At 47.1% G+C, this 12,051-nt stretch overlaps 1 protein-coding gene across 1 annotated transcript; it reads right to left on the bottom strand.

The window, feature by feature from the left end:
- Nucleotides 1–293: 293 nt before the first annotated feature.
- On the bottom strand, nucleotides 294–12,030 carry ARFRP1 (ADP ribosylation factor related protein 1). The gene is made up of 8 exons (XM_051632771.1): nucleotides 11,959–12,030; nucleotides 10,862–10,961; nucleotides 10,407–10,494; nucleotides 9,829–9,911; nucleotides 9,267–9,348; nucleotides 8,732–8,802; nucleotides 2,712–2,812; nucleotides 294–1,187 (listed from the first exon to the last, which is right to left on the bottom strand). Exons 2-8 carry the CDS (start codon nucleotides 10,952–10,954, stop codon nucleotides 1,100–1,102), a joined length of 606 nt encoding a protein of 201 aa, XP_051488731.1. The 5' UTR covers nucleotides 10,955–10,961; nucleotides 11,959–12,030; the 3' UTR covers nucleotides 294–1,099.
- Nucleotides 12,031–12,051: the final 21 nt, after the last annotated feature.

Below are 12,051 nucleotides of genomic sequence, written 5' to 3'. Positions count from 1 at the left end.
GAAAGAACTTGAATCATGTACCCAGCGACCAGCACAAAATGGTCACCAGTGCCAGGAGTAACTACAACACGTGAAGAACATCCCCTGCCAAACCACTGTGAACTAGATGTGAAAAGAGAGAAATTTGGGGCAATGTCAGAGATATGTCAGCAGAATTACTAGCTGGGTGGGCTCCCTAAGAAGCGGGAACTATTTGACTTTGAGAGCTGCCTTCCTGTTCTTTCTTGCATTTCAAAAAAACTAGAGGACCAAGTACCACCATTTCTGAACATCAACTGCCTTAGGAAGAGGAGTTCAAAGAAGTAGGAAGCTTTATTGCATGCTGACTTCTCCCTGCCTGGAGGTTCAGCATTCAGCCTAGAAAGGTCACAGAGGGGGCCTGGGTTCCTTGTGGTTACAGAAGATGCCAATTACTCTTAGGATTAAAGAGGATGCACAGCAGAGACTAGCAGGCAGAGCAGGGCAGTGCTGCTGGAGCTCAGGGCCTAGTCAAACTACCCCTTTCCAACAGTGTGCCACCCAGCAGCTGCTGCCTTTGCCACAGGTACAAGTTACAAACCAATATCCCAACTGAAAAATCGAGTTATAATCAACACTGTCTCTCCCCATTATATAAACAGCAGCATAACAGGGCCAGTAACACCACCTACAGTGACCATGGGGCTGGAGCAGCAAAGTGTCTTCTCATTTAGAAGGGACAGCCACTGCCCAGGCTCTCCCTCCCTTTTCATCCTCACCTGCACAGTTCCTGCAGCAGTTCCTCCAGGAGCTCCTTCATGGCACTGGCCTCTGGCCTGACTAGCAAATGAAGAATCACAAAGTAACACAGCAGGAAAGGCCATCCCTGGCCTCTGCAGCAGAGTGCAGATTGCCACTGCAGCCAGGCGCTCAGGCCAACTTAATACTTAGTGTAAGAGACTCCCACCCCCCATCCATTTGGAATCCTTTGCTCCAGGTTTTTAGACACAGAAAGAGAATGTTTGTCTCCAAACTTAGGAAAGAATCAGGTGTAATAGGAATCCAGTGGACCACCTTCTTTAAAAAGAACACAAAGCTGTGTGGAAACAGACTGTCCGTTCCTTGGCTGAGCTGGAATTCCTTACGTGATGTCCTTCTTCCGCGGGGGCCGGTGGATATTCCTCACCACACACTTCACCATCCATTCAATCCCCTCGTTCACTCCTTTGCTAAGGGAAGAAGAAAAGCAGACAAGTTTTAACAAGGAGACGAAACCACTAACAACCAAGAACAAAAACACAGCCCACGCAGCCCCTAAACTGAGCCCTTACAAGCACAAGTGAAGGGCTCTGCCCTGCAGTTACTTGTTGGCCTCTCTGTGCTCACCTCTTACACACACACACAGACAAGGGGGATCAATTTTTTTTTACTTCAGCACATAAACTCCAGCCTTCATTCTTCTGGTGTCCCTACAAGCCTATCACCCAAATTTAGTCATCAACTCTGTGGAAACCTTGCGATGAAAAAGCATCAAACCACCTGATAGTCAGCTGGTTTGAGGTTCTTTTTCCACAAGCCTCAGGCTAGCTGTATCAGATCTTCCAAGTCCTGGCTCCAACCATCTGCAGTGGTCTGTGCTGGGGCTCCTGAGCACATCACCACATCCCTGCTCTGCCCAGCCAGCACTTCCACAATTTATTTTCTTTCTAGTGCAAACTCAAACTGAAATTTTGCAAGGAAATTCCACAGATCGAAAATAGAATTGTTTGTAGGAAACCCACAGCTACTGAAAAGGCTGCATTTCATAAGACTATTAACTAATCCTTCTCTTCCAGTCAGTGCCCAACCATTGTTCCTGTGGTCATTCATGAGCTCGATGACATTTGATTCTTAGCAATGCAGACAACTGAGATTTTTCTCATGGTTTGAGAAGCCTTTTTTATCCTTTGCAGCAGCTTGTATAACAATCCAGTTTTCTTGCTAGATGAAAAAAAGAGAATCTCAGAGCCCTGGATCCAGTACAGGCAGAAGATCAGACAGGAGCATTTTAAGCCATCTGGAACAGTCCTTCTGACTTATGCCAAGTGACACTTTCCACCCAGAGAACAGAAAGTGTAACCAAAGTACTGCAGGACTCAAAGTGCACTTGCAGTGCTAAGATACCAAAAATCTAGTGGGTTGGTCAAGGTCACAGCCTGCAGCTGTGGGGGCCTGAAGGAGAATCTCAGTCTCTCAAATTCTGGTCTGTTCTAGTTGCTGTATCTTAAGCCACAGGTGCCCCAAGAACACTCCTGCAGATTGTCACATTATCTCTGTTAGCAAGCCCAGCTGCACGCCAGGAAAATGGGAAGGCAAGAGAACAATGACAGCACCAGTGATGGGACTCCACTCTTCTCTGGCAGTTCAGAAACAGCTAAATCCTCCACTGACTTCTTACATAAAAGGCAGGAGCTGCAGCTGGCCAGAGACTGCAGAGATTACTGTGTCTGGAGATGGGGTGATAAGAGGACAAGAACCTACAGCTCCAAATGCTTCCAAGTCCTTTTGCTCTCAGCCACCAGCACATTTCCATGTTTCATAGGTGGGATTTACAAACTAAGTTACTGACCTGGTGCAGGTCCAGGGTTCACCAGCAGCTACCTGTCAGTGCTGGGAAACAAGCTCAGCTCCCTTTAGGTGATATTAGATCCTAAATCCTCTGCCTGGGTGACACCCTGCAGCTGGTCAGGCCACCAAACCACCCTCACACTTACCCAGTAAGAGCAGAGCAGGCTTGTGTCAGGCAGTCTCTCTTCCCAATTTTGTTAATGCAGTCACTAAAGGCTGTCTTGATGTCAGGTATTGACAGACAAGTCTGCAAGGGAAACCAAAGAAGTTTGCTTTCTGTGCTCCAAGAGGTGGTGACCTTCTTCCAGAATGAATCCCACCACATCCACAGTCCTGCACCAGTTGGGATGGCACAAATTCATTTCTTCACACTCCAAAAACAAAGTGGACATATTCTTTTTTCACCACAGAAGCAGCTGTTTCAGCCAGCAGACACACATTGCCACACCTCCCTGACCCTCGGGGTGTGCACTTCCAAGCACAGAGCCATGAAAATGAGCAAAACCAGCACAGCCTTGGGATACTCCTTCCCCCCTGCCCCAACCATCACTCCAGTTCTGTCTGCCAGACCATAGGAGCTCATCTACTCCCAAACCCTGTTGAAATGGTGTACCTGCCAGGATCCCAGAATCCCAGACTCTGCCCATGGCCTGGACCATGTCTCCCTGCACACACATTCTCAGAAAATGGCCTGGATGCGGTTTATCCCAGGTTCTCAGAATATCCCTTGCCACCAAAGCTATGGCTGCTCTGCTCTTGTTTGCACTTTACAGGCAGGAGAAAATGCTGCCAGCACTGAAGGCAGCCCAGAGCCTAATGTCACTTTGTCCCTGCTCACCACCGGGTCTTGCACTTCGCTCAGGTTGCTAGGAAGTGGTTTCAAAACACACAAAAGCACAAACATCCAAATAAACCAGTGAATTGCTTTCCTGACATAAACCATAGTGTTACCACCAAAACTTTGTTCCTAGAGTTACCAAGACAAGAGAAGCAAACCCTGCTGAAGTCTAGACTCACATCCTCCTCCCTGAACACACGAATCCAGTACAGGAAAAATGATCAGCCTTTAAATCCTCATCTCATCTCAGTGCTCACTTTTTCCTCAGGAGCCTTGGACAAGCCATTTAAGCACTCCAGCTGGCCACAAGCCCAGCTGTGTTCCTCTCTTCACAAAGACATTTTGGACAGGTATGTACCCAAATTGGACCCTTATGAGTCCTGAGGATTAGCCCAAGTGGATGTGCACCCTGAAAGAACAGGCTACCTGCAAACAGGAATTCAGTCTTCTACAATCCTGGGCCTTAACTTAGCAGAAAGGTGGGAATTCATGAGACCAGCCATCCATTCTGCCAAATACTGGTTCTGGAGAAATGAAATACAGGAAACTACAGTGGGGATGACCGTGTGACATATAAGCAGGTTTCAGCGCTTATAAATAAAAAGAGATCTTGAGAAAAGGCTTGAGAGGGGTTTAATGACACCCAATTCACCCAGTGCCCTTGAATCCAGGGCTGTGATTTTCCACTGTGAAGGGCCTAACATCCATCAGTTGTGCAACCATTCATGACTGTGCCTTCTCACCACCTGAGTCACATTTCAAACTTGTAGTTGCAATGAATGAGCTGGAAACTGTATGCAGAAATGTGACTTACTTTACTGCACCAAAGCCCTAACAACCTACTTCAGGATCTCTACCCAGTGGGAAGCCTGCAGCAGATGTCACCCACAGGAGAAGTAGTTAAATACAGTTAAAAAATTCCAATACTAACTTTAGAGGGAGTCAGACTAGACTTGGAAGTTGGGATTCATATCAGAAGTCATACCAGTCATTCTCTACAAGTTTGTAGAGGATGGTGCTTCAGTTTTGGTGTGAAGTTCCCTGCCAAAGCAGAGAGGCAGGTCCAACTGCCCCTGGTTTCAGCCAAAGCTCCAGAAAAGCCAATTACCCAAGAGCTGGGGAGGAAGAAGAGCTGCAGGTCAGTACTTTGAGCTATTTTTCATGTTGTTACTGTCAGTAAATGAGACTTGACAGCAAGGAGGTTGAATCCCAAGGCAACTGAAACCCAGTGAACCTTTCTTGAAATACAGCTAAATGTCACAGGGTCATGATGTCTCTTTTCTGAGTGATAATATATCTTAAAATGAGGTGTTTAAGGCAGGAAATAACAGTGTAGAGCACAGCCATGCTGTGCTTTGTTCTACGTGCACCAGCCTGTGCAAGCCCTGGGGCAATGCACTCCCCCAACCCACCAGCACATCTGCACACATCCAGTGGCACAGACCCACCCTCCTTCCCCTTGCCCATCTTTGACAAGTCCACCTTTCCCAGTGCAGCTTCCAACTGCTGTAGTCATGCTTTCCCCACTACAGTCACTTCCCTTTCTGACTCTCTGGTACAATCATGGCCTGCCCTATGTTCCACAAAGCTGCCCAGCCACTGCTCCATGGAAACCTGCATCAGTCTGGGGAGACTTTGCCCCAGTGGAGTTTCCAGCAGGATGTTGCTGCATCACAGCACTACCCCCGTGCTGAGGAATGGCTTTCTGCTCTTGGGGTGAAGGACAGGAACACAGCAAAGGGGACAGCACCAGCAGAGAAGCCTTGTTCTAGTGTCCAGGGGGAAGCCATGATCTGGCAATCTGGTCTCCCAGCAGAGGATGAGGCACATTCCCCATCACCCCTGCAAGGAGCTTCTGAGCTTCTCATGCTCGGCACAAAATGTCAGCTGTGGCTTCTGAGTTCCCCTCTTTTCCATCTCCCCATCTCCATTACCACATATTTGTTTACAGATGTGTTTGTTTTCTCAATGGAAACCACATAAACCAAGAGCAAACTAGGGAAGCTGAATTTGTTATCACATAAACAGTGTCCCTGTTACAATAATAAGATCCACAGATGACCTTTCTGGAGTGATGTTATCTACCACACTCTTCAGAGGAAACTCACACAACTCGACAAATCCTATTTCTAGCTGAACTTCCCCAAAAGAATGCTCTCCAAACCAGCTCCTCAAGGCCTAGTCTAGGCAGGACTGACCCACATGCACAACCAAATGCCTTTTATGAAGAGTTCAGAACAGCACTGCCAAACTCAGAGTGGGGAATGGCCCACCTGGGAACAAAGGAAGCAGCAAAGTTCCATTTCTGGAGTCACCTGCAGAAAAGCTTGAGTGGTTGTTTTAGAAAGAATTGGATTGTGGAGTCTTTATCTGATTGCCAAATCCACTGCAGAAAAGTCACTGCAGCTGCTTAGCCTCCCATCAGGATAAAACCTGAAGGACAGGCTCTTCAGCCACCTGAGGGCCATTGAGCAGCACAAGGGAACTCAAAAATATATAAGCAAAGGTGAAGAGCCTCTCTGGACTATCTGACAGCCCCACTAGAACTGTTCAATAGCCTGGGTAAAACTATTTCATAACCTAGCTACAACTAATCTAATAGCCAAATTAAAACTACTTAATAAAAACCCTAACCAACCAATTTAATAAAAAGTCTAACTTATGTTCTGCACTATGTTTTTTTACAAGCTTATTTTAAATTTAAACTCAACCTTCTTTAAAGTAAAACTAAGAAGGGCAGCTGTGGTCATTCTGCAGTTGGAAATCAGAAGGGCTGTCATGCAGAGAGCCTGTTTTCTAACAGCTGTGTGGAAAACACAACACTGAGAGTCTTCAAATCCATGCTGCTGCTCCCCATGACTCCCCTCAGGACAGGAGGAGGCTTTTCAACCCCCTGGAGACTTGAAAACTTATCGTAAGATTAGGAAGGAAAGTCTTCCTGACAAAGACATCAGAAAATAAGTGGTTATTTTCATGGACTATTTTTTTAGCTCAGTTCTTCTAGTATTTTTAATAGTGTTCCAAACTGATCCAGATGGCCTTCAAAGGTCCCTTCCACCCCAAACTATTCTGTGACTCTGCCCCCAGGTTTCAACATTTCAGTGTGCAGCTCAGAAACACCTTTTATGAGCCTTCCAGCAGCTGCAGTCACATCCAACCAGCAAACAGCACTTCCTGCTTTGCAGTTTCTTCTGCATGAAACAGCAGGGAAACAAACCTGCCCAATTCCTCCAGAAGTGACATCCTGGCTCGAAAGGGAGTCCACAAGAGTTCTTCTACATTAGACACAAATCTCCAACAAAGTTCCTTTAAAAAATAAAACAAACTCCCTCCCACATCACATTTGACCCTGTCTTCTAATTCATTATAAAATCAGTCTGTTTTGAAGACCCTGCTGAACACAGAGGCTGCTACAAAACTAAAATATTCTCCTGGTACAAAACAAAACAATTTAAAGATCTGAATCATTCTAATGTGCTGACAACACAGGATTATCTTACAGTCTGTGACTCTGCTTCAGCTCCTGATAAGACCAAACTCCCCTCGTGCTTGGCAGTGCTGAGGGGATGCAATTTACCCAAGAGCAGTGGTGCTTATTCACAGTGGAATTCTTTCCTCCAAGGAATTTAGCATGAAGGTCAAACAGTTCCTAGACTTCATGCAATGTCAGGCCTTGAGTCAGAACTGTTGCTAGCTCACTGTGAGGAATGTAAACTTTAAAGGAAAATAACCATATATAAGTGATATATTTCACCACAAGTCTTTAAAGACATAATTAATCAGAATTAATTAACTGCCATCCAAAAATAGCAGCAAGGTTAAGGTATCAGTTATCCTCCCTTATGCACATTAAGCACAGAGGGGTGGGAATTCCCCACTGCAGTTACATGTCTGGAGATCCAGAGCAGAAAAATCTCTACCACGATCAATCTTCCAGAGGTTTCCAACTCCACTAGAATTCCAGCCCTCTGGAAGGGACCAGGAGTCACTCATGGCTTTTCTCTTGCAACTCTGCTCCAAACACCTCACCTAGTCCTGTGAAGAAGCCCAGTGGTTCAATCACTTGTCTTCAGTCTGGGGAGGGTGACAGAGGAGCTGGAGTTTGCAGTAACCCACAGCACAATCCACAGACACAGCCCCAAGGAAAACTGGAGCAGCTTTCCAGGTCACTGCAGAGTCTGTTCCTCAGCAGCTGAAGGCAAGAGTGCAGCCTGCTCCCTGCTGCAAAGCTGAGGTCTTGCATGGAAACACCAGAGCTCACATGATGGTTTCCACACAGAAAAACCAGTCAATTTCCCCCCACACCCGAGATCACAGCCAAGTCAGGACCAGAGGTCAGGAATCCTGTCTCAGGCTCACCCTGTCTCTAAGTGGAACTCCATGTCTTTTATTTCTGTGACTAGATAATCTTACGATCCTCCAAAACACTCGTGTTGTACCCCTGAAGTGAAACCAAATCCTCTCCTAAGGCCACAGTGGTTTCTATGGAAGTGCCAAGTATTTCCCGAAAGCAAAATCACCGGGACAGGTGTAAAGTCCAGGGCAGGGGTCGGGATATTTGCAGTCTGTCAGACTGACAACAGCCACTAGGGGTGGCAAACTCTACTGAAAGTCTCTGGCTCCATCTAGAGATTAACCACTCAAACTGCAGAGCTGGAATTCCAGACACAAGGCATGGGAAGCAGGAAACCAAGAGGACTTCAGGCACTTTTTCCACAGCGGGGGAGATACGGAGTGCCCCGAACAGTCCCACCGTGGTGCCCACTGGCTGATCAAACACAAACAAGAGTTTGGCAATTCTGGATACACTGGAAAGATTTTAAAGGACACTGTCATGGAAAAGCATTCCTTGGCATTCCCTGCTGTCATTGATGGAATGCTCTAGGACAAACAGAGGGTTTCATTGAGCAGATCTTATCTGGCTGTGGGGAAGGGATGATATTGCTTCACTCACATTTCTCATGCAGTTCCTGGGCAACATCACAGCAGCATAAACAAAGTGCACTGAACATTTTTATTTTTTTTTCTGAATAAACAGGAAAAAACAGTATCAAGATACCAAGTCATGGTACAAGACAGACCCACCATAGCTACAGTCTGTTCTGTTTACATGAACAGCTCAAAACAGCTGAGATGGATGTGCCTGTAGGGAGCTCACTTATGCCACTTGAAAAGGTTGGAGGAGAAAGGAAAGAATTAAAGCTCAACTCAAAGCAATTATTTCCAGCAGCAGGATCAGCCCAGGAATGGGAAATACATTTAACACAAATGCAGAGCTCACCTTTCCATTTTCTGCTCACTTAAGAAGTAAATCTGCAATAATCTTACCTCCACATCCTGCTTGTTGGCCAGCACCAGAATGGGAACCCCCTCCAGAGCTTCACTGGTAATCATCTTCTCTATAAAGCACAGAAACAAAAGCAGAGGTTCAGCCAGTTCTGGAAGACAAAGCTGTGCCAATGCCTGGCACAGACCATCTGGACACAAGGAGGAAGCAAGAGGTTCCTTCTTGCATCACAGTTTCATTGGATACCACTTCTCAGGTCTATTTTCTCCACAGAATTCTTTTCCAGGTCAAACCCCCAAAATTATTTTAACCAACAAGCATGTTACTGAGAATTAACAAAGTGATAAAGGTAGAATTACAATTCCAGAACCATTAGCATGAGCACAAAAATAAATCCAAGGCTCTTTCAGGCAGTGGGAGCGAGTTCTGTGCTACAGCCCAGACAGGCTTCAACAAACAAGGGTGTAAGGACTGCAGATGTGTCAGCAGCAGGTGACACAGGGACTGGGAACAGACCTGACAGGGATGAGGACTGTGCCACAGGACATCAGGGGATCCCCACACAAACCTACTCACCAAAAGCTCTTTTAGATTCTGAGAGCCTCTCCTCATCCGTGGAGTCAATCACATAGATCACGCCGTGGGATTCAGCATAATACTGAAAGGGAAGACAGACACTGGTCTATCCACTAGGAACACTTGTTCCTCTTCCTGATTTATTTTGTTTAAATTTGGTAAAGTTTGGATGCAGAAGGAAGTGATCAACCAGTTGGAGGCAGCTGTTTCCACAGTGTATGTCTGAGAGAAGAGCAGTGGCACCCAGAAGGGCTGAATACTGCAAGTAAAAAGCTGCTCTGTGCCCCAAAATGCTCATCTCTGCTGCCACAGCCCTCAGACAGGGGTTGGTAATTGCTGTCTATAACAATAATGCAAATATTAAGCATTATTTTCACTAACCTTGCATTATATAATTGAATCTCTGTATTCAACATCTGGATTTAACATCTGTTGATGCTAAATACTGGGGTTACCAATTAGCCTGTGTGATTACTAAATGACTGTACTGATAAATGCTAAAGGAGACAAAAACATTTCACCAAAAGACAAAAAAAAAAAAAACAAACAAAACATCTCCAACCTTGTCCCACAGGGACTGCAGCTCCTCCTGTCCTCCAAGATCCCAGAACATCAGCCGAGTTTTGCCAACATCAATAGTACCAACTAGAGGGAAGGAAGGAAAAAACAACCCAATGAAAATTCAAGGTGTTCTCTGGAGCACCAACACCTGCACATCCCCCAGGAACTGTGGGGTAGAACAGCCTTCTGGAAGTAAAAACAATCACATCCAGCAGCTACTTTCAAGCCCAGAATCTGACCTCCCCAAGGAGTGAGCAGTGCTGTCAGACCCAGCCCTGTCAGGGCAAATCATTTCAGAATCAGGCCCACAAAGGAACCTGAGTAAAATCTGGAACTGAAATGGGAGACTTGGTTTGTTAAGACTTGAGGGCTTTTTCCTCAAAAACTCAGTAAGTCTATTTTATTCTCTTACAAAAAGACAAGGTGAGCTGGGAGACAAGAGCTCTGCTGCCACGGACTATTTTGCCCTTGTCAGGTCTTCAATATTAATAATATTAACAAATATTAATGATATAATAAGGACCAGCTGTTGTCTAATTGTGCAGGAAAGCTGAAAAAGTCCCCAGCAGGTTTACTTACTGTTTAAGCCTACAGTGGTTGTGATTTTGGACAAACTCATCCCTTTGTAGTTCTTGTTAAATCGGGTTTTAGTTTGTTCAAGGAAGGTCTGAAAAGGAAGAAGTCAAAGTATTTATTCTCAAATATTTTCCTGGGTCATCCTGAGCCAAACCTGCCTCTTCATTTCTGCTCCAATAGACACTTGCCCTACCTAAACTTGGAACAAACCACTCTTCTTGTTCCCTATTTTAGCTAGGAAAGAAGGGATCAAAGGGGATTGTGAGATTACCAAGGCCTCAGCTACAGCCCTGAAACCTTGTGCTGAACTCAAGGAAGAGGGACAAGTTGATTCTTTGGCTGTGATATCACTGGAACAACTCACAAAACTGCCAAAGGAAGATCGACCTGTTGGAAGCTTTAAGGGGTGTTCAGAACTCTGTGTGCCCTCCACACAGCAGGTAGTTACCAGCACTTACAGTTTTCCCAGCATTGTCCAACCCGAGGATCAGGATGCAGTACTCATCCCTCTGGAACATGTATTTGTAGAGCCCGGACAGCAGAGTGTACATCCTGCTCCTGCCACAAACACCAGGGCATCATCAGCAAACAGGTCCCCTCCACAGGCCTCCCATTCCACAAGGCGAGTTGTTCCCCAACACCAAACAACTCAATAAATGATCTGATTTTTTTTTTTTTTTATCAGCCCCCCTGGTATTTAGGCAATCCCAGGACAGGTCACGGATCCAGGAGAGATCAGGCAAAGAGCTCAAGATCCAGTTATGAAATGCCCAAAAGTGAGGGGTGCTCTTCCAAAGAGCTTCTGGACACCCTGCCCAGGATCCACAGAAAACTCAACCCTCACTTGAGAACGACCCTGTCTGCTTTGGGGCCTGAAGCAGAGCTGCTGGGGTGCACAGAAGACCCACAGAAAACGAAGTCACCTTCATACAAATGCACAGGTGAGGTATTTTGAGGAAGGATGTAGAGGAGACTCCCTCCCTCCTTGTTCCTGACCCCATAACATGGGATCTTTAATGGCCAAACTGTGTGCAGTGCATCTTAAAGGTGCATGAACCCCCTTTTAAGACTTGTTTAGCAACACTCCTCTCTTACGGTATTCACCACACAAATATTTCCTCATCTAACAACGCCACCAAGACCAGACCCGTCAGCTACCGAGCCAAAAGCACCAGGCTGAGCCCGCTCCGCGCCGCCACCTGCGGAACCCCGCACCTGCTCCGTGCTGGAACTCGGCACAAACCACAGGTTTGCCAAGGTGCCAGAAGCGTTGCTGCCAAGAGCTGCAGCTGACTCACAGAGCAGGGCAACAACTCTCCCGGTCAGATGCAAAGACAACCTCAAGGCCCGGACCCTCCCCTGGCACAGCCTGACAGGGCGGGGGGGGAAGGAAAACCGCCTCCCTGCGCCATTTCCCCCTCCCGGCCCGGAGCCAGGCCCGGGACGCGGGGCCGCAGGCAGCTCGCGGGCCCGCCCCAAGCCCAGCCGTGTCCCGCAGCCCCCGCCGCGGCTCCTGCCGCCCCCCGCAGGCACGGGACGGAGCCGCGGCCCTCACCGGTCCCGCAGACACCCCGCGTCACCCCGCGCTCCGCAGCTCCCCGGCGGCAGCGGCCCGCGGCGCCATCCCCCGCGCGGCGCTCTGGGAAAT

This window comes from Apus apus, chromosome 15, assembly GCF_020740795.1.
Source record: "Apus apus isolate bApuApu2 chromosome 15, bApuApu2.pri.cur, whole genome shotgun sequence".
NCBI classification, from domain to species: domain Eukaryota; kingdom Metazoa; phylum Chordata; class Aves; order Apodiformes; family Apodidae; genus Apus; species Apus apus.
Note: the sequence above shows the minus strand (reverse complement) of the source record. Positions and strands in the feature narration are given on the sequence as shown.